The sequence below is a fragment of the Eubalaena glacialis genome, chromosome 20 (assembly GCF_028564815.1).
Source record: "Eubalaena glacialis isolate mEubGla1 chromosome 20, mEubGla1.1.hap2.+ XY, whole genome shotgun sequence".
Taxonomy (NCBI): Eukaryota; Metazoa; Chordata; class Mammalia; order Artiodactyla; family Balaenidae; genus Eubalaena; species Eubalaena glacialis.
This window is the reverse complement of record NC_083735.1, coordinates 33,609,465-33,632,389: the sequence shown is the minus strand read 5'-3', so window position 1 is coordinate 33,632,389 and position 22,925 is coordinate 33,609,465. Positions and strand designations below refer to the sequence as shown.

General features: G+C 42.3%; 1 protein-coding gene across 5 annotated transcripts; it reads right to left on the bottom strand.

Moving 5' to 3' along the window:
• Positions 1–919: 919 nt before the first annotated feature.
• Positions 920–17,918, bottom strand: GOLGA7 (golgin A7). Of its 5 annotated transcripts, none has more exons than XM_061177244.1 (6): positions 17,872–17,918; positions 17,526–17,658; positions 12,653–12,805; positions 5,985–6,086; positions 4,789–4,851; positions 920–2,297 (listed from the first exon to the last, which is right to left on the bottom strand). In XM_061177244.1, exons 2-5 carry the CDS (start codon positions 17,634–17,636, stop codon positions 4,804–4,806), a joined length of 414 nt encoding a protein of 137 aa, XP_061033227.1. In that variant the 5' UTR covers positions 17,637–17,658; positions 17,872–17,918; the 3' UTR covers positions 920–2,297; positions 4,789–4,803. The 5 variants fall into 5 exon arrangements, with proteins under 5 accessions (XP_061033227.1, XP_061033230.1, XP_061033229.1 ...); XM_061177247.1 differs by having other exon boundaries at positions 17,799–17,903; XM_061177246.1 differs by having other exon boundaries at positions 4,789–4,856; positions 17,816–17,900.
• Positions 17,919–22,925: the final 5,007 nt, after the last annotated feature.

The window sequence follows — 22,925 nt, the reverse complement described above, 5'->3', positions numbered from 1 at the left end:
TTCCCTGGGAATTCCTGATCCAGAGGAAAAAGGTCACTGAAATCCTCAAGAATAGTTACCTCTAGGCAAGTCCACTCTAATGGAGTTTAAGCCACAGATACTGCCTCTTAGAACAAGACTTTATAAGGGGAGTTTACCAGCCACTATCTTATCAAGCCAGACAAACACCTTACTAACGAAGATGTAGTAAAGTAACTCTGTTAATGACCTGTCAACTTATATCTCGTGCATTTACACACTTTACAAATAGCTGAGTGCCAAGTGTATGTAGCACTGTGCGGGATGCTGGGAGTTAGGGATGGATGCAGGGAGAAGGAAGAATCACCCCTGCTCTCAGGGCATTCGAGGGGCTAGGTGGGGCGGCAAGGGGGAGGGGAGGGAAGTTTTGAAATCAAAGGCGGAATGAATACTCTGACTTCCTTTATAGAGACTGAAACAAACAACAAAACAAGGAACAAAGTCTGTCACTCTTGAGAAGCAACGACGCAGACCCAGGAACTAAGGCCAAGTGGAATATGGAAGGAATTTGTTGGAATATAGTCTCTCTTTTATAAGCAGTTACTCTCTGCAAAGGCATTTCATTTAAAAAAACTGGAGTCATCAGATGATCCAAGATTGTCACAGCACTGGGATACTTTTTTCCTAATGAGACATTCCAATCTCTTATTTCTGTAACTGAATACATTTTGACTATTAGGGGCTATTTCTTGGTTTTTACCTATTTAGCTAACATGTCTGCAATTGAGATAAAGCATGTAAAAAACTGCAAAGTGTGACAAACTGTATAAATGTCAGATGTTTGTTTAAAAATACTAAGCTATACTGAACCAGGGATTCTTGCAGTATTGTCTATCTGCCAAATTTAATACCATATCACTTATCACTTTACCAAGTCACACCAAATATGACACAGAGACAATTTGTTTAAGAAAAGTTTTACTAATGTGTTAATATTTCAGCAAAGTTATTGCAACGGGTTTAAAAGGCAGACAGACACACTATTATAGGCTATAAAGTAACAAGTTTCATACAATTAAAATATTACATAGACCTATGGGATTTACTGAATAACTAACAGACCCATAAAAGAAATTAAATCTGAAAGGTTAAATCCAGTATTAGCACCTACAATATCTCTGAAAGTAAAACTTTTAACCGTTTCATTCTCTCCTAGTGTATGTCCTTTCTCCCAAATACAGTGCTCTCAAACCCCAAAGATGAAGGGCACAGGAAGTCCCAATACTAAGAACACGCAGCCAAAAAGAAGAACTAGAAACAGTGACCCAGACTTGAGAGTTTTAGTTGGAAATCACTTAACTTACTGAACTTGAACCAATCATAGTATTTCTGTGCACTGAATACTGTATATGAGGAAAGTCTAGGAATCATAAGGTTTGCCAGTAGGGATAGTTAAAAATTAGCAATATATAGTATTATTCCTATCAAATGTTTTTCTCTTAAGTTATAACAAAACTATAATTAAAATATTTATTAACACTTGCTTATTCAGGGACACAGCAGGGACATTTGTGTTTGATGGTTTAGCATCCACTTTATTGTGCTTACTTATTTTTATAAGGAACAAGCAACACATACCACATCTTCCCAATGTTCAAGGTAATGCAGTATTAACAGAATTCTCAAAAAAAAAACCCCAAAAAACAAAAACCTGGAAATTGCATTAAATACTGCTTTAATCAGGAATTGATATAATAAAACAAGTAACATTATACATTATTTTTCCAATGAGCTTCAGTTTGAGAAACTGAACAGCAGAACTTGATCTTTAAGCTCTGAGTCATGGCAAAACTGGTAATTCTCTGAAATCTGGGAGATGCATTAGCAAAACCAGACACAGCCCACCCTTCACCAAAGTCCTGGAGAAAAGCGTTTTATGAATTTGGGGGAGTACGACTGAGCACTGGCTAGTTTACGACTTGCTGAAGCCCAAGGAATGACGAGAACCACCGGCCCTGGTGGCAGGTGAGAAATAACCTGCGTTGGGCTCACCAACTGCATATTTTATTAATGGCTTCGAATAAAAAAAGTGAAATGCTTCATTGCGTTTTCTCAAAAACTAATCAAAAGATTACAGAGTCCTACACAATTTGGAGACACAAAGTGGATGCTGAGCGACTAGAGGTCACTCCAGGTGTGGAATTTTACAAAGTCAGTCCTTGGAGTGAATGGCACCGTGGCTCTGGCAGCAGATACGAAGGAATGATGCTCTGGAGAGGAGGTGGGGGACACTCTGCGGTCGGCCGGTGGACAGATGAGGGTCCCAGCTAGAGGTGGGCCTAGAGTTAGAGGCGAGAAGAAAAGGTTTTAGAAAGGGATGCTAACTAACCTCCAAACATCGACTGATGGGAGCTCCTAGTATGTGGGCTACACTCTATGAAGCCAGGTGCTAGCTAATAAAATCCCTGGATCTGTACTACCTGCCGGAGTGAGTACACAGCTCGACGGTCTAGAGATCCAAGGCTGTGTATTTCCATCTCTGACCAATCCTGTCAGGAGAGGTAGCACAGCACGGGGCAGGCGGCCAATCCAGGGCCTGCCCACCTCCATGACTGCCTGCCCGTTTTTGGCCTTGCACAAGTAACTTAGGTTCTCTGTGCCTGAGTTTCCTCATCTGAAAAACAGGGATAACATTATCTACCTCACAGGGGTGTTGTGATAATTAAAATGAAGCATTTAGAAAAGTACAGGCACGTGGAAGTGCCAACAAACGTTGGTTATTTTTATCATCACTTATTTATTGTGACAGAATAATGACATATTCTGTTTTTTGAGTAAAGAAGACTATCTTAATCCAAAGAGAGAAAACACCATCAGTCTATTTAATAATAAAGGTATTGAAAAAATTTAAATCTTTTAAAAGGAGCAAAATATTTTGTTCAAAGCTCTTTTTTAAAATAAAGGCCACCTCCATGATTTGTGTACTCTTCTGTTAAATCATCAATTTAATTCCCATATAATGCTTCAACCTGCAGACACCATGTAGACTTAAGAAAAATTATAGAACTGAATTCATTATTCTTATAGTTTTCCCCCTCCTCCAAGACCTCAGCCCACACAGGATCCTGGGTCTGAGGGACACATAGCTCAGAAAGCTAAACTGCACTGAACAAAAATATCTGCATTCACGAAATTACCACAAGTTCCTACTGTAAATCTCATTTGAAAATTTCACTGTTGTTGAATGTTGATAGATCGGTCTCTGGTGTGTAATTGCTCCAAACCCCGCACCGCCTCAGAAAACCAGTGTATTGAGCAATAATCGCTGCAAAGTGAGCCATGATGACAAATGGGTCGGGCCGAGTCAGTGCAGCTACAACCCATCAAACAAACTCATCCCAACGGCACGTCACAAATACCACACGTAGGGCTCCTGGTTGCTCGTTTGAGAATTACCAGTTTGGAAACTGCACGTGACAAAGTGCATGAATAGGTAACACTAAGTGTTCCAAGACAAAGCCTCAGTAAAGAATAAAACACCGAGCAGAGGGCGTCATTATTTAGGTTTGTGGCTTGTAAGAATCTGTGTGACACATTCCCTAGAGCTAAAAGAAGGCAGCTTTGTAGGATTCAACAAATGGCACAGGAGCAGACAAAACGTATTTTTAAAAGGTAGTGAAAAAGAAAAGAAGGGGATAAATACTTAGAATAATCTGATCAACTCTTTCCTTTCTCCACGTCTCTGCTGCTGCACGTACTTACAGGAAGTACGGTGTAAAAAATAGGGGTTTTATGGTCCATCAGATTTGGGTTCATATCTCAATACCCATTAGCTGTGTGACTTGGAGAACATCATTTAATATATTGGTACCTTGGTTTGCTTATCTGTAAAGTGGGGGAAATCCTCTGCAGAATCTTGTGAGAATTGGAAAACACCGTTTGTATAATAGCGGGCACATAGCAGGTACCCTCAAAACGGTAGCTACTATTATGACTGTTGCCCTGCGAAGGAACCGGTCTGCTTTGGTAGAATCTGTTTCTGTGCGGCCTGTGAATGCTTTGGTAGAATCTGTTTCTGTGCGGCCGGTGAATTAGTGATGGACGCCTGCAGACAAAGCCAGTCAGGCAAGCACAGCAGCAGAACACCGCTGGGAGGCGGAGCACATGACTGAACTGGGCAGAAACAGTGAAGTACCATGTTTTTGTCACTTAGAAGGCTGGGCGAAGGTACTGTGGCTTCCACGCGATTCTTCCTATAGATTCCCACCAGTATGCACCAATTTGTTTCTCACTTGTTCAAGGTCATTATATGGATATGTAAGAACATAAACATTCTAAAAAGAATGAAAATTTATGGTTCTACCCACTAGAGGTAAGTGTTCTTCTAAAGGGCTATGAAGCCACTTAAATAAATGAAATATTCAGAATCTCCCTACCCCACTCTGAAATGTTTCTTTGGTTATTAAAGCCATTTGTCACTTAGGCAGGGAAATCTCTGAACTGATTCTTATATGCAAGACCCATCTATTAAAATGTCTAGGATAGTTTTGAAATATTAAAATAAAATAAGATGCCTTCCCCACCAAAAAAAACCTCTCAAAACCCCCAAAACAAAGTAACAACAAAACCAGTCTGAAAACAATACAGGGGGAAGAAAAAAAATCAGGATTAAATTCTCTATCACTTGGGTTATAGAATTTGGGTTAAATACACATTTTAAATATCAAGCCGGTACAGAGAATAAGCCACTACTTATGATGCAGGGAAGAAAATACATGCATCCTACAAAATTACAAGAATTGCACATAAATCATATAATTTCATTTTTACCTTTAATCCTATGGTTTATCTTCCACTGCTCATGCCTCTGTCTTCATAAATAGTAATTTCAATCTAAGCAGCATGGCTGTTAAGAAAACACACTAGAGAACAGAACATAGAAAAAGGGACCACGGCGAGATGATAGGTACGATCTGTGCAGACTGGTATTTATTTTAAATTATTACTTAATTTAAAATTCTTATTTAAATAATTAAAAATAATTAAATTATTTAAATAATTAAAAATTAAATTATTTGCTTTATTTTGAATTATTAAAATTTTCTCCTGCTTGAGTTAAACATGATGTTTTCTACACCCTGCTAAAAATTTACGAACTGTAATTGCTTGTAGTATACCACATGTAGCTCCTCCCCAAACACTGATTATTCATTCAAAAAAAAAAAATCTGAAAAAGGATGCTTTATTGTAGAACTAAGGGGGGGCTCTTAACTGAGCATCCATGGAGGTAATGAAGTCAGGGGTTCAAAATGCCCTGAAATTATACACAAACTTTTTCTTGGGAGAGGGCTCACAACGTCTAAAAGTTTAAGAACCATTGCTGCTGAGTATAATAAAACTGTTGAAATTATTATCAGCCGGAAGGCCTGGGGTTATCTGACCTAGGTTTTAAAAAAAATTTATTTTACCCAGTTATTTATTTTACTTCCATTATCAAGCTAAATTAGTTTTTTTGCAATTTTATTTATGAAATTCACTTCGTGATTTTCAAAGCTTGCTGCCTCTAAAAATACGCGCAGTATGTCAAAGGTAATGAAATGATACATCTGGCAGCTGTGGCTGATTTCAATGAGCCAGATGAACCCACGGATCTGTGATTCATCTGGACAACCTTGCTGCACGTTAGGAGTTCATGCATTTCAAAGGGGCTTTGGGTCCAGCCTCTCCAGCTGAAATGCATGACTCACACCACTCCCATTATTACTACAAGATGCCACAGAGCCACCAAGATGACGGCAACCCGAGCACTACACAATGCACAGAGACCAGCGTGACACAGAGGAAGGAGAGGCGTGCGTCAAGGGCTGGAGCTGGGGGGCTCATGGCGGGTGTGCCTTCTCACAGAAGAGTCCTAGGGCAAGTACAGCAGACGGGAGTTAAATTCTCTCCGGCCGCTGCTTGACAGGACCAATCAAAAGGTTCTGTTTACAGATATTGAGACCTCGTGATCTAGGCTGAAAAGATACAACTCGAAGTCCTCTCTCGATGGGATCTGTCAGGAGGAGGCCTTGGGGAGCATAGATCTTCTCATTCTGCTCTTGAATGTATTTGGAGACTTTCTTCAGAACCTGACAAAAAGAAACACCACAGCTTTTTATAAACTTCATCAGATTTCCCTGTGAAGCATCAACTGGACCTCAAAATATTCAGGCAGTGCAATTAGTTTTCAAAGCCAGAATGGGTGTTCACGTGGAGGGACGGCTCTGACTATGTGGCTAAGGCCACGGGGCTCCCGACACCGCCGCCCCCTAGTCCCGAGCACCGTCCACGCGGTGCAAGAGCCACCGCAGAGGCGGCCTCACAGCGGCACGAGAGCCACGCCCTCCCCCTCCCCTCCCGGTCACCTTCATCCTGGTTGCGGAGAAATACAAGGTGACTATACACACGAGGGTTAGTATGCTTTCCCCTTCCCTACGCGTGAAGTGCGCATCATGTGACCTCTTCTGATATCAAGGAGAGCTCTTGGCCTTCTCCTTAATACTTAAGAACTGCTTCTCGGGACTTCCCTAGCGGTCCAGTGGTTAGGACTCGGCGCTTTCACCGCTGAGGGCCCAGGTTCAATGCCTGGTTGGGGAGCTAAGATCCCACAAGCTGCGTGGCGCAACCAAAAAAAAAAAAAAGAGAAAAAAGGAAAATAAAAAGAACTTCTTCTCTCCTTTGTACATTTTCATCAAATTTTTTTTTTTTAAGAAAGACTTTTTTATTATTTATTTATTTATTTATGGCTGTGTTGGGTCTTTATTTCTGTGCGCGGGCTTTCTCTAGTTGCGGCAAGCAGGGGCCACTATTCATCGCGGTGCGCGGGCCTCTCACTATCGCGGCCGCTCGTTGCGGAGCACAGGCTCCAGACGCGCAGGCTCAGTAACTGTGGCTCACGGGCCTAGCTGCTCCGCGGCATGTGGGATCTTCCCAGACCAGGGCTCGAACCCGTGTCCCCTGCATTGGCAGGCAGATTCTCAACCACTGCGCCACCAGGGACGCCCCCATTTTCATCAATTTTAACTAATGATACAAGGTAGGCCTGCAACAAAGGGAGCCCAGTGAGTTTAAAACTGAAAAGTTTATTCCCTTTATCAAGCATGTGCGTGCTGGCTGCCATGGAGGTTCTGATGACAAGTGTCTTATATCATTTCCAGGCCTGCATGGAGCGCTGCTCTGTAGTTTGCTCTTGTGCCCTAGATGGGAACCTCAACCTCACTAAACCTTATAAGTTTAGTATTAAGGTTGTAAAAGTCAAAGCAAATGTAGACAAAAACCAGATAGGATACAAAGGAACTTCTGGAAATTGCCAAATCTCCAGCTTTTAATAAGGGCAATTCTGAAACAGATAACCTAGAAGAAAATAAATTTTAATAGCTATATACAAAATCAAAGAGTTACATGTTTTATTTCAGATTCAAAGTCATAATAATCCTTTTCTGGCTCTAATCTTCAAAGAGGCTTTGATCCAATTCTTTAATTACTATATGTTTTCTTAAATTCACACTACCAGAATATGATAAAGTCACAGATAAATGTGGTCACAACATAAAGGGAAAAAAGAACTGTATGAAAATGAAGTTGGAAATTAAGAAATGATTTATGTGTGGGTCTATAATGTACCAGGCCAAACTAACAAATTAGGATGTTAAAATTTAGGTGCTTTGGTATAAGTTGATTTAGAATTTAAAACTCTATGTGGTCTGTATAATGAATTTTCTCATTGAAGGAAGATAAATAGTTTATTCAGGTTACATCTTTGGGGAATAATACAATCTAACGTTTTACACTTTTTTAAAAAGAGCGTGACATTAAAAGAGCAATCTGCAGGGTTATGAAGTAATTTAAGAATACTATTTCTAAAGAAAAGAGCTTTTCACCTAATTATCTGAAGTACATATGTCATTCTCCTATTTTCAACTCTCAAAGAATGTGAGCGGTGCTCGGTCTTTATGGGCGCTATCTTTCTATCAGCGTTTGTCAATCATGCTAAAATGTCATGGGGAAGGAAGTAGCCCATGAAGATGCCCAACTCGGGACCCTCCGTCTTCTCTCCAATTTCCTTCTCAGCTCACCTGCCAGAGCTGGAAACTGGACAGCCAGTCTCCCCTCACCCCAGTCCATTTATACTCGGGGGGGACACTCAGAAAAATGCCTGCATGGCTGGTTTCAAAGAAAGAATTCCTTCAGAACAGCTTTCCTCCCTGTCTCCTTGGGTACAGGTTACTAGCAAAGAAACAGCATTCCTTTACGCGATTCAAGCAGAACTGTGTCATGCAAGGTTTTTATTTAAACTTTAATAACATTCATGGGCACTTGGGTATCAGTTCAGAAAGAAAACAATTAGTTTTCTTTTTGTGTAAGTTCCAAATCCTCTTACGGTATTGTGGTGAAGGCAGCATTGTCCTAACCAAGATGCTTTTAAACTCTTAGTGTCATTAGCGATAGGAAAGCGTTAATATGAGTCAACTCATACCTCATCCCAGACAGGACAAAGCAGCATTCTCACTCCCAAGAAACCTTATGTTGACATATTACTCATACTTTATTATTTTTGGTAAATCAATGTTAAAACAAACTATAATACTGAACAAAATTATCTCTCTTATCTTCAAACACTCAATAAAACCTCAATTTATATAATATTTACAAAGCTAAACACTCAAACCTCAGGAAAGACTATTATCCCCCTTGAGAATACTAAACCGGAGAAAGCCTACCAGACCCTCAAGGACAGATATCCTACGTGAGGCTGAGTGAGAGCACGAGGATTTTAGTATTTTCAGAGAGATCTGAGCTCCTCTGACTGTGCTCCTTTCAGATCACAGCCCACGGGCAGGAGGGATGTCTCCTGGATGATGAACACAGAAGACGGCTCCTGAGAGGAGAACCTTCTACAAGCCCATTTGTTCCCTGATCATAATGGGCAGCAACAGAGAGGAATAACACTGAAGCCTTTATCTTCATTTTAAATCAATGAATAGCACACTATAGGAAAAAAAATGCATGATTGTTCTAGTGGGTTTTAAAAGGCCTATTTACAATTTTCAAAAGTTTAACCCACGTGACTAGTGTAAGCACAATTATATTTGGCTTACTGTTTGTAGACTAGAAGTTTTAGTGTTTAAAACAATAAAGGCTACTAAATGACTCAATCCTGTCCTTTCCTAAAGTAGAAAATAATAGCACAGAAATTCCTAAGGGACAAACTGGAGAGAGGGAGTGGCTGGGTATCAAAAATACAAATACACGTTTAAAATGTTTTCTTTTAAAAGTACAGGTACATTGTATCTTAATTATGACCATTCCAGTTATTTACTTTGCATGATCTAGTTATTCATGTCGTTTCTAAAATAAAATCATGTATTTATAAAAAGTGACCATGCCTTTAATTTTGGTTTCTTGACTAATTTTACTTGGTTTTTACTTGTGTTATTAATACTTACTCTGTAAAAAGAAAGAGACCTTAACCAGACTTATAAAGTAGTACCTTATATGTTACCTATGAACTCAAGTCCATTATATTTCTGACACTGAGAACTTCCTTCCAAGATTAATAATCAAAAGATTTTAACTAAGGGTTGCTAAATGTTTTAGTAGATAAATAAACTAGCAGCTGCTAAAAAAGATTACTTATACACTTGAAATAAAAAAACTGAACATGTAAGTTCACAAATATCTGATTAAAACATATATAATATATATATATATACACTAACTTAAGTTTTAAATCTATCTTAAGAAAACTTTATTAAGCATCTGCCACATATAAGACAATTTACTAATTCTAAGACCCATTTATTTATTTTTTTTAGATTTACCTTTTTTTAAAATTGAAGTATAGCTGATTTACAGTGTTGTGTTAATTACTGCTGTACAGCAAATTGATTCAGTTATACATGTATATACATTCTTTTTCATATTCTTTTCCACTATGGTTTATCACAGGATACTGAATATAGTTCCCTGTGCTGTACAGTAGGATCTTGTTGTTTTTCCATTCTCTACGTAATAGCTTACATCTGCTAACCCCAACCTCCCACTCCATCCCTCCCCCAGCCCCCTCCCCCTTGGCAAACACCAGTCTAAGACCCATTTTATGGTTGAGAGAACTCAGACTTGGAGAGATTAACTTGTCCATGATCTCATCATTAGTAAATGACTTGGCTGGCACCCAATTACCAATTTCTTTTTACAACTGAGGTCAGAAGCAGGTATCTGTATCTATTGTAGCAACTGCACACAAATAAATAAAAGTTAATTAAAATCTCATCAACAAATTTAAAAGCTATAGTGAAATGAGAATTCAAGCATCTAATACTCCACTAAGCATGAATAAAATACTCTGGAGGATGTATTTCTACCTTAAATTGACAATATTACACACGTCTTTAATGGCCACCCGGGATGACTGTTTTTACCCACCGCGCTCAGTGGCTCCTCAGGGTGTCCAGGCTCCACCACCAGCGCGTCCCCTGAATTTGTTCACCTCCTTCCGTCCCTGCTGCTCTGCTCCCCGTCCAAGCTATCATCCTCCCTCTCTTGCCTGGACTTCTAGGGAGCGTCTTACTTCCACTTTTATACCTTTCCCCCCCAGAGCCAAGGAATCTCTTTAAAATGAAAATCTAGTCCTATTATTACTCCTGCTTAAAACCTTTGAGTGGTTCCTCCCTGCAGGGAAATAAAATCTAAGCCTCTTTCCACGGAGCACACACTCCCGGAGGATGCAGGTCCCCTCACCTCTCGAGTCGCCTCCGCCCTCCTCTCCCCACGCCCCGCTCTGCACAGGGGACGCCCGATGCTCTGCATACACTCATCCCTCCGCCTGAAGGGCCCTGGGCTTCCCATCCTTCACGCGGCAGCTTAATGTTACCATCTCAGAGGCCCTTTCTGACCACATGATCTAAATTAGGTCTTTCCTGTATTTTCTATCCTAGGGAAGTTGGTTTTTTTCAAGGCATTTATCACGACTTACAATTCTGTGGGTTTTGTTTCCTTATTATCAGTTTTTACCACTGAGTTATAAACTCCATGACATCAGCAACCATGTCTGCCCTATTCAGTAATATCCCCGGCACAGTACTTAGCACATGGTAGGTGTTCAATAAATATTTATCGAATGAATGAATTCCCTGTCCCTTCACTCACCAAATGTATTATTACAGAGAAGCTGGTAAGACAGAACAGACTGAAAGCTGATACTAATCCTCTGTAACTTCTGATGTGGAATGTAAAGCAGGAATGAGAGTGTGCGACATGGAGAAGGATATAAACTACTCTTCTTCAGTGTTCCCTTTTACTAACACCAGGGGAATTCGTGTCAGGATGCTAAGGAAGAATACAGCATCATTTTCAGCCGATAGCTCAAAATATTTTAGCTGCAACTGTATCTGCTCTCCACCACATGGAGTGCAAGACAGTCACAGGGAAACTTCTATCAGGTGGGTATAATATAGATCTCCTTACAGCCTTTCGTTTTCTAATCATGGTCAGAATTTAATTATCTATTTGGGGTTTACTGTGATTAACGTAAATTCATTCACCTAACACACAGTAAATGAGTGCCTCATCTACCCAAAGTATGGTGCTAGGCCTGAAGAGGGATACACTGTCCTTGACCTCAAGAAAAAGACATACTTGAAGGGCAAATAAGACAAGAATATAAACGGCTACGTTCCTAAGTAGAGAGTGCTAAGTGCCAGAAAACAGATACGAGTAAAGCATTGTGGGGATACAGAGAAGAGAACGAATTCCGATTACAGGGGTAGATAAAAAGTTAGCTGAAAGTGGGACTGAGGGACTGGTGAGATTCGGACACGGGAAGAACGGCACTTCAGGTGGAGAAAAACCTCGGAGTTTTTGCGTGGTTGGCTGAAAGACAAAGTGAGGAAGGGGCGCGGGACAGAGCTGGAAAGGTGAGCTGGAGGTGGGCTCGAGAAGGGCCTGAAATGGAACCCGGGAAGCCTCTCACTTTGCAGGAGTGGCAGGGGAGGCACGGCTGTGTTTTACGACACAGCAGCTGTTTGGAAATGGAAAAGAAGGGAAGGAGTGAGGCTCCGGAGACTGTGGCACTGGTCTAGGAGAAAGGTCATAAGGGCATAAATCAGGGTGGTGGCAGAAGTCATAAAGTTAGTGAATGGGAAAATGGAAGCTATTTCAGTCTGACAACTGATAAATTTTCCCCCTCTAGCCCTCCACCTAAAGATGGTCCTGAAAAAGACAGGATGCTACTGAATGAAATGGGGAGGTGTGAGGCTTGACTTCTGGACATATAAGTTGAGAAGCCAGCAATACTGGGCCCAGCAGACAGTTGAAAGAGAAGACAAGAACTCAGGGGGGAGGATAAGATGGAGGATAGAAATTTGGGGAAATAAAGAAAAGGCTTCTCAGAAGACTAGGCAGAATGAGAACATGGATTTTCTACATTCTCCTTAAGTGTAAGCCGATTTGAATATTAACAAGGCAACCTGTTTCTGAAAGACTCAGGATTCTTTTCTATGTGTCTGGTCATAGAAGCAACAATAAAATCTGAACTATTATTATTATGAATGTCCCTTTAAGTTTTACTGCAATTGTCACCCTGTAAACATAAACCTGTAATAAACCCACCTTCTTTATGACTTTAAGAGATTGTGGAAAACAGAGGTAGGCTTACCTTCTCGTAGTGAGTTTCCATGCACAAGAAGATGGTATACGCTGTTAGACAAGCCAGGCAGCCTTCAAGATAGGACTGGCCCCCGAGCTTCTCTGCTTCAGCATAAAGGTTATTTAGAGTTCGAACTGTTTCTTCAAATTGTTGCCTATCAAGCTGTATGGAAAAAAGAATTTAAAAATAAGTTTTGGAAAAAAAGACGAGCACCTCACTCCTGCTTGCTATCACTAATTTAGGTTGCTGTTTTGTCAACATTCTTATCTAACTGTCCGCAAACAAATTTTTAGGTGATTAAATCTGGACGTAAGTTACTGAAACTGGTTAGTGTTTGTTTAATTTTATCCTTCTTATGGACCCTGGATATCATCAAGGCTCAAAATGGTGTCTCTTTATCCTCTATACTGAATCACAGGTAACTTAATTAAATTATACAATCTTTCCATCTTTCCATTCTCTCATATTCACATTTATGGAGCACCTATCATCAGATATCATGACAGGCCTTAGAGAAAGAAGACTAAGACACTTTCTAGTCCTCAAGGCATTTACAGTCACGAGCATAACAGACACGTAACAATAAAAACAAAATAAGTCAACAGAATACTGTAATTGAGGCATGTATAAAGTATGGTGGGGGAACAAACGGAGGGGTGCATTCTCTTTAACTGGAAAGAGTAGGTAATCTTAAATCAAGTCCCTAAATGCTGGAATCTACTTAGGCAAAAAAGGGAAGGACATTTTCAGCAGATCAAAAGGTGCAAACTGTATTATTTCCTCATTTCCCATCTCTTTTAAAGTAACTATTTGGTTACTAAAAGCTGACACCAAACCAGGCAAAATCTCAAACTACTACACAACTCTTCACACCACGGGTTCCTATTACCCTTTTCTAGTCAGTGACACCATGTACACTAATACTACTACTGTATCCCCTTTTCACTCTCATCATCTGCTTTCACTTTCTTCTTCCAATAGCACATGACTTTCTTCTTTTAACAGTTCATCGATTTCAAATCTCAATACTTTGCCCTAGGAATTTCAAGTTCCATTAGTTGAGTATTTCACCCAATTGTAGCCTTCTTGGTAGGTAACAAAGCACAACTTACCTGTCCTTATTCTCCGCTTTCTCTCACACAATATCTCCCTTGTTCCTAAAACTAATAACTACTTACATATGAATTCTCTCTTTTATGAAGACTTTACATAGAAATAGACTCAGAAAGAAACTCAAAGAACCTCAGTATACAGTTTAAGACAAAACGTTCCCAAGAACATAATTCTCTGTTAACATACAGAATACATCTGATGATTTATGACCATCACCCTTAAGCTACTGAAACCCTTTAGATGTGAGGCAGCTGTTTTGTCCTTCATGTGGAAAACTGTGAGGACTCAATGAGCCAAAGGCATGAAAACTTTAAAGTGGTGGTGGCTCGACCTGTTTTTTTAAAAGGAGCTACTTTTAACTTTCCAGAACATGAGTGTTTCTGACCGGGGCTGGGTGGGTGGAGATGGTGCTGAGAGCCAGGGCAGCGTCCCTTCACTGAGCCTCCACTTGAAGATGTGCTGTGTTACGAATGGTCACCCAGGCAACCTGTCACCATTCCCAGAAAACAGACTTAGGAGAACAACTCAGTGTACAAGTATTAATGGTAAATTGTTATCTCCACCTGGTTTTGCCTAAGTTAATGCCTTCAGTTTGTCCATCAGTAAAAGCACAAAGGTCCAGGTAATTTCAAACACTCACATTTGATTTACTACGATGTTATGATCTGAGAAAGAAAGTTCTTTGAATTATTTACGTTTCTTTGGACAGAATGATTCAAAACTAGGGAATCAACCCAGAAACATTTTATTTCTTTCAGATCAGAATTACTGATCCTACCAGAAACACTAATTCTTAAAAGTTATTCCAAGATTGCAATGCTTTATAGGTTGGAGGCAAATCATAGATCATAAAAAAAAAAAAAAAAAATCCAAGGTGAAGAATTTTTTTTTTAAAAAGTTTAATTAAATAAAAGGCGGGGGGGGGGGGGCAGGAATTCCCTGGTGGTCCAGCGGTTAGGACTCCACGCTTTCACCGCCGAGGGCGCAGGTTCAGTCCCTGAAGATCCTGCAAGCCTCGCACCTCGGCCAAAAAAAAAAAAGAAAAAAGAATAAAAAGGGAAAAAGCATGATGGGCAGCAGTAAGGGCAAGGATACACTTACTACGAAGGGCTCTACAGAGCAGGTGTGGGCCTTGTTCTCATGGCCTTCAGGCACCACGAAGCATGGCTGTCAATGTTCACACCTCGGTACCTGCACACTAATATAGCAGCTACATCGACATTTGGAGATATATCAAGCTGGAGCTAAATGCAAATTTGGACCAATAAACACCGGAAGCCAGAATAGAAATAGGAAATCAGGCTAGTCTTCCCAGAATTTTTGTTTCTTGTTGAACTACCTGTCAAAGAATGGGGCTGGAGCTTAAAGAAATTGCAAGTCAAAGGTAATTTCTACTGACCGGATATAGAGACATATTTTTAAAGGGATGCAGGGGAACAAATGCCTCAATTATAGTTCACTCACTTCTCTGCTGCCCAGGCCAAGGGTGCCTAAGATGTCTGTATTTTTGCTAAAGTGAGAATCGAGCTTTCTTTAAAGAACTGTCCTGGCAACAAAGCACTTACACATCAAAGTATTAAGTTCTCACAGGCAGTGAGCAAGTAAACTTGCTAACAGACAGAACTTGTCCTCACTCACAAATTAAAGGGTACAAATATGTGTGTTTAATGCTTTAAAGTCATACAAAACATTTGCATGTTTATTTCTTCCTCTATTAAGTTGCCAAGTGCAATGTTCTCACAAAGGGAAAATCAGCCCCAGAGGCAGAGCAATCAGTACAATTTTTAGGGTAAGTAGTAAAAAAAACAAAGAAAGAAACTTTCAATTTTCCATCAAACAAAGCAAGGAAAATTTAAACCTGTAATTTAAATTTAATCTCGACACATTTAAAAAAAAAAAATCAAAGCTTTCCCAAGCAGTTTAAAGTATAAGCTAGTGTTTTAACCCAAACATTAAAAAAAAAAGAAAATTCAAGGGCACAATTGAACAGCACCAAATAACATTCCATATAGTACTCAGCATCACAAGCAGTTCTGGGCTACATGAAGTCAAAGAAGTAAAAGGACTCCAGAATTTAGAGACAGCAATTTCCTGTAACAGTCAGTGAAGTTCTGTGACTACATTGTTTCTGTACTCAGACTATAAAATAAAGGCTCCACCACACACAGAGTGGAAGGCTCATGTCTGATTCTACATACATATATTTGGCTCAATTATGAGTGGAAAGTTTGACTTTTAAAACTTTTAAACAAAGGCATCATGTGACATCCAAATAAGTGTGGTGCCGAAGAGTTGTTTACACTGATTTGAAAGTACATAAATAGTATTAAATCAGAGTTTCCGTGTAAGAGGCTTAAAAGTAAAACATTTGATCCATTTCATGTAAGTCCTAAAATGTAAACCATGTTAATTGTGATGTTAAATTATTTTTAAAAAACAACATTCAGTAGCTCTAACCAAGAGGCAACACGCTCAAATTTCTATCTTCGCAATCCACTGTGGAAACGTCCAGCTAGTGTCAGGCTGGGTTACCTCATAACGTGGTGACAACAAACTGCAGCATTTATAGGGCATTTCACAAACAAACTAGTCTACAAATCATTTTTATAAGGCGTGTTGGATCTTTAATTTGCATTTAAAGAAACATACTTGGGCCACTAACCTGCCGAAGGTTATACATCAAGCCAAAGGACACTGTAATTGATCACTGTTGATCTTACAACCTTCGCAATCAGGTAGGACAACCCACCTCCTCACAAGCCAATTTTAAATGACTGCTACACAGTGCTCCAGTACTCATCAACACCCACCTACTCCAAAGCCAGCACTTCTTAGCTCCACACCCATGCCCAATGACCTCTCAGTCCCGCACCCACCCCTTGTCAAAGAGGAAAGAGCCACAAAACCTGCTCCCATCTAACCAGAAACTGACCTCTGAATAGGAAACACACAGGTTTATCTTACAAAGCTCAAGACCAAACAGTCTGTCTTTGGGTGTGTGAACACGTGTGGGCACAAGAAAACACACATACTCACATATGCTCACATCGCTGTACCTTTAAAGTAAGATACAATGATCATTACCATTATTTTTCCTAAGTCTGAAGAAAGGGGAAGCACATCCCTTTTTGCATGCAAGGCTGCCCAAAGGACCCACATCCTGATGACAATTCTGACCTGTAAGCCAACACAGTACAGGCGGCTCCCAGCTATCAGAACTGCGAGGGACAAGTTGAGGGCCTCGTTCTGAGATATCTCCCTGCCCAGGCCCATCCAATGCTCTGCGTTTTCCAGGTTCAAGGCCTGTCTGCGCTGCCTAGCACAGCCCTTAATAATAAACCCTTCCTGCCGAGCAGTACGGCCAGCACTGTGGCTACAAACTCCAGTCACGAAAATGATATTTATTTCCCTTGCGTGGTGAGGTTGGAGGATGCAGCTTACGACACGCTGAGGCAGGTGGCCTGGAACGCGAGGAATTAGTTCCTCATCACTGTGGTCAATGACCCGGGGTGGGGTGGGGAAGGCAGGGAAAGACGGCGGTGCACACATCAGGGCCCTGGGCACCATGGAGCTCCACCAGGTCGTCAGACCCGGGGGCCTGGCCTTATTCCTTCTCCTCCAAACACCAGGTCTTGCTTAGCGGTCCTCTTCGCACATCCCCGGCCCAGGCCGCTTCTGTGCCTGCTCCTCCCAGACCCGCACTCCCTGCCGCCCCGTGGGAGGCTCCCGGCCTCGCCCCAGAGCAGGTGCGGGGAGCCCGGCTGCATACCCGGTTCTCCAGCTCCGCGGGGAACTTGGTCTGGAACTGGCAGCGGGTGCCACTGCTGTAGTCTCGCTGAATGAAAACCTTCCCGGACACTGGCGCCTGCTGCGGCCTCATGGCGAGGACAGGACGGGCCGCGCTGCGGGTTCGGGGGACACCAACCACGGTCAGATATCCGGCCTGGACCCAGGACTCCAGCCCGCCAGCCCCGCAGACCCACCCACCGCCCAAAGCAGCCCAAGGCCTCCCCGCCCCACTCCCCTTCACCCATGCTTTCACCGCGGGCCTTCGGCTACCTCCCGGGCCAGGCCCCGCGCCCCCCAGAGCCCGGTTCGGCCCGGGAAACACGAACCCGCCTCCGCTGCCCTCCAGCGGCTGTCGCACCGCCTACGCCGTCACTTACGTCCTGCCGCAAAAGGCCTCTTTCCTCGCCCCTCAACTCGGCCTCCTACCGCGAGCCTAGGACCCACCCACTCCTCCGGCCGTAAAGCGATCCTGCCGAGGCTGCGCGCTGCGGTGCGGGGGCGGGCACCGTGGGCGGGGCCAGGGCCGACTCTGTCCCCCACCTAGCAGGGAGGAGTCCATCCGGAAGGAAAAGGCCGGGCGGGGCCGCAGGGCGGGGCTGCAGGACCCGGGGGGGCGGGGTTGCGGGGCGGGGCGACGGGGAGAACGGTGGAGACCAAGTTCATCTGAGGGTGCAAAGGGTTCGAGACTCGGGATTTCCCCGGTGTGTCATTTCCCTGGTGTGTCATTTCCTCGTTCATCATGGCGACATAGTTTCTGATCACCGATTGTAAGGGTTTATTTTCACTCTTGATTGGAAGTCTCAGTTTACACGTGGGACACCACCCAACTCTACAAAACAACTGCTCACACAGATTTACAAATGGAAAGCAGGCTTGGCGGGGGACGATCGGTTTGGCAAGGGGCGGGGGGAGGAAGGGTGGAGGGAGAAGCTGCATGGGCTTCATTGTCAAGCATCCCTCCTTCAACTTTCCTGGAGGTGTTGTCTTTCCTTCTACCCCAAAGATTTTAATCCAGCAGTCCAGCCTCCACCCCTCCTGAGAGGCTTGCCAAGGACCCTTACCCCCCCCACCCCGACCCCCAGCTCGGCGTACCTTTGCAAGGCAGCCACGGAAGCCCTTTATCTGGTGTGCCTGGCTGATACAGTATTCCACCTTTGTTTTGCTTTCCCAGGTTTCAGTTACCTACGCCCCCACCCCAAGTCAACCTCAGTCTGAAAATATTAAATGGCAAATTCCAGAAATAAACAATTCATGTTTTAAGTTGTGTGCCTGTTCTGAGTAGCGTGATGGAATGTCTTGCTTTTGGCTCCATCCCTTTGGTATCCCCAATCATCCATGTCCACTCCTGACGTCCCATCATTGACATCATCATGATCCAGGATCTCCCGAAGCAGATGCTCCTCTCTGACGTATTATCAGAAGGTCAATAGCAGCCTAACGCTGTCATTCGCCTCACATCATCTCATCGCGTAGGCGTTTTATCATCTCACATTATCACAAGACGAAGGGTGAGTACAGTACAATAAGATATTCTGAGAGACCACATTCACATAACTTTCATTACAATATATTGTTATAATTGTTCTATTTTGTTATTAGTTATTGTTGTTAGTCTCTTACTGAGCCTAATTTATAAACTAAAATTTATCATAGGTATGTATATGTAGGAAAAAACAGTATATATAGGGTTTGGTACTATCTTCAGGCATCAAACTAGGACTTTGGTACTAGTTTCAGACATCCACTGGGGGTCTTGGAATATACCCCCCCCTTGGGTAAGGGGGACCAATGTATAACCTGTTAGCACCACTCTCTGATACTGCCTACTATATATTTAAATTTTTTTCTCTTATTGTATTTTAAAAACAGCTTTATGGAAGTATAAATAGCATACAATAAACTGAATGTATTTAAAGCAGACATATTGATAAGTTCTAACATGTATACAACCATGAAACCATCATCTCAATCAAGATAGTGAACATTCATCACTTTCAAAATGTTCCTTGTGTTCCTTTGTAATCCCTCCTTCCTTTCCTCAGTCCCTTTCCCCAGGCACTGATCTGCTTTCTGTCCCTATACATTAGTTTGCATTTCCCTGAATTTTATATGAAATGAATCATACAGTATGTATTCTTCCTGTCTGGCTTCTTTCACATAGACTAATTATTTTGAGATTCATCTGTTGTGCTGTCAAGAATTCATTTCTTTTTGTTGCTGGAGAGTATTCCATTGTAGGGACACCCCACAGTTTGTTTATTCATTCATCTGTTGATAGACATTGGAGTTGCTTCCAGTTTTTGCCTATTACAAGTAAAGCTGCTATTGTACATTCATCTGCAAGTCTTTGTATAGATATATGTTTTCCTTTCTCTTGGGTAAATACCTAGGAGTAGAATGTCTGGATCATAGGATAAGTATATGTTTAACTTTTTAGGAAACTGCCAAACTGTTTTCCAAAGTGGTTGTACCATTTTATGTTCCCACCAGCAGCAAATGAGAGTTCCAGTTGCTCCACATCTTTGCCAATACTTGTATTGTGGTATCCCCTTGTGGTTATAACTTTAGTTTTTCTACACCTAATGATTCTGAACATCTTTTCATGTATTTATTTGCCATCCATATATCTTCTTTGATGAATTATCTGTTCAAATCTTTTGCCATTTTTTATTTGTGGTTATTTTCCTATTTTGAGTTTTGAGAGTTATCTGTATATTCTAGAGCAAAGTCCTATATCAGACATACGGTTTGCAATCATTTTTCCCTATTCTGTGGCTTTTCTTTTTAGTGTCTTAACACATTCCTGGGTTTGGGGGAATTAGGGTGTGGACATCTTCAGGAAGGCATTATTCTGCCTACCACAGGTATGAAGTTCATTTTTCCCCTCCATACGATTATCCAATTGTTCTAGCACCATTTGTTGGAAAGACTCTCCTTTCTCCACTGCATTGCCTTTGTACCTGTGTTGAAAATCAGTCTGTGTGTTTGTGTGTGTGTGTGTGTGTTACTGGATTTTCTATTCTGTTCCATCGTCTGATCGTGTTTTGCATTAAATGTCTACTAGTGTTTGTCTATGAAGTTGATGCTTCCTTACTGCCTCAGTAAGATCTCTTGGGAATTGTTTTCCTACACACTTAATATTTGCAGTTGGGAACACCCTGAAACAGGTAAAACAGTTTCCACCCTCTAACTGTCAGTTTAGCGGAGTAAACAAAGAAAACAGTTTTCATACAATGTGTAAAAGGGTAATATTTTTGGAAATATTTCTCAATGTACTTACCCTAGGGAAAGTACAACCCAACTCTTTTTTTTTTTTTTTAATTTATTTATTTATTTTATTATTTATTTTTGGCTGTGTTGGGTCTTCGTTTCTGTGCGAGGGCTTTCTCTAGTTGCGGCAAGTGGGGGCCGCTCTTCATCGCGGTGCGCGGGCCTCTCACTATTGCGGCCTCTCTTGTTGCGGAGCAAGCACAGGCTCCAGACGCGCAGGCTCAGTAGTTGTGGCTCACGGGCCTAGTTGCTCCACAGCATGTGGGATCCTCCCAGACCAGGGCTCGAACCCGTGTCCCCTGCATTGGCAGGCAGACTCTCAACCACTGCGCCACCAGGGAAGCCCCTCCAACCCAACTCTTGATGCTTGGGAAGAGGGACCTGGTTGAAAGAGGGATTAAGGGACAATAAGTCATAGTAAATGTCCTTGCCCACCCCCCTTCACACAATCATATGTCTGTATTCTTTCGGGAGGAAACTGCTGGGGGAGGGAAGGAGGTCTAAGGGAGAAGTCCAGGATGCCAGGACATCTTGCTCACTGCTTCTCAAGGTTTAGACCAGAAAGTCCCTCTTGCAGCATCGAACCGGCAACCAGAGGAGCCCAGGTGCCACACAGGTGGCGGATGAGAGATGGCCAAGACCGGTGGGCCAGAGTTGGTGCTCCAAATCTCCTGTTTTGGGTCTGTGCCTGTGACTGGGGGAACCAGAAAACCCTCTGTGGAAATGCCCAGAGATCCGGGGACACGGAAGAAGCCTGAGATGGGGATGAGGAGGCTGCAGAATGCAAGGGCCTTCAGCTGGGCATGCAGTCTTCTACACTGCTGCCAGCGTGATGCTCAAAAGAACCATGTGTGGCCTCCTACATCTCAGTGGATAACAGCACAAGATGCCCAGAGACTAAGCAGGGCAAGCTAGACTCGGGAGGATGCCAGAACAAGAACCCAGCTCTCCTTCCCACAGATCAGAATGCTATGCCAAGCTCCTCTACAACTTGGATTTCCTCCAGGAGAAGGAGGGACTCAGAGCTGACTGCACTTAAAACCTAACCCAGGTTAAAAAAAAATTCTCGGAAGGGAAGTTTTTTTGAATAGACCACTTTAAGTGTCCCCCTCCCCTGCTACAAAGTAGCAATAAAGAGAATAAAGAGAAAATAAAGGTATATTTCTTTAGCCCACCTATGACAGCCTCTAAATTTTACCTCTCACAGCCAGCTCCTGGAAAGTTATCCCCAAAGATGTGAAATCTGATCGTCCATATGAATAGGAAGGAGTTAAATGGGAGAGGTGGGTTCTCTCCTGTACTTGAGTTTGTTTTGGTACCAGTGATTAGGGTTGAGGTTCTACCTAATTACATTTGTTCCTTGGTATCCGTGGGGGGTTGGTCCTGGGACCCTCATGGATACCAAAACCTGTGGATGCTCAAGTCCCTTATATAAAATGGTGTAGTACAGTTGGCCCTCCATGTCCACGGGTACCGCAGGTTTGTTGAATCCGAGGATACAGAGGGCCCACTCTCTTGAGGGAGATGAAAGTGTGACTATGGAATTGCTTTTCTCCCAGCGAGACTGGTTAAGGATCAGAGATATACTTTTACCTTAGTGGCTCCCAAGCTGTTTTTCTGCCTTGATACACCAGATGGACGACAATCACGTTGATGAAACACTTCCATAGACGTGCCTAGATCAAGGACTATGGTCCAGAGAAAACATTTCCATTTCTATCAGTCTTCATTCTCCTCCTCCTTCCCCTACTTTTCCTCCTCCTCTTCTCCTCCTCCTCCTTTTTCCCCTCCCTCTCTTCCTCCTTCTTCAGTAGTTTTACTGTTCTTGGTAATGAGTGGTTTAGAATGATCCCACCCTAGTCTATGCATTCAGCATATTTTGGAATTCTGTACTATTAATACATATTCAGTTTTAGTTATCAAAAAACCATCACCATGGCATGGAAATGCCCTTGAAAAATTATCTAGGGTCTCCCCTGGCGGTCCAGTAATTAGGACTAGGCGCTTTCACTGCCATGGGCCCGGGTTCCATCCCTGGTCTGAGAACTAAGATCCGGCAAGCTGCATGGTGCCGCCAGTAAAGAAAGAAAGAAAGAAAAGAAAAAATTTA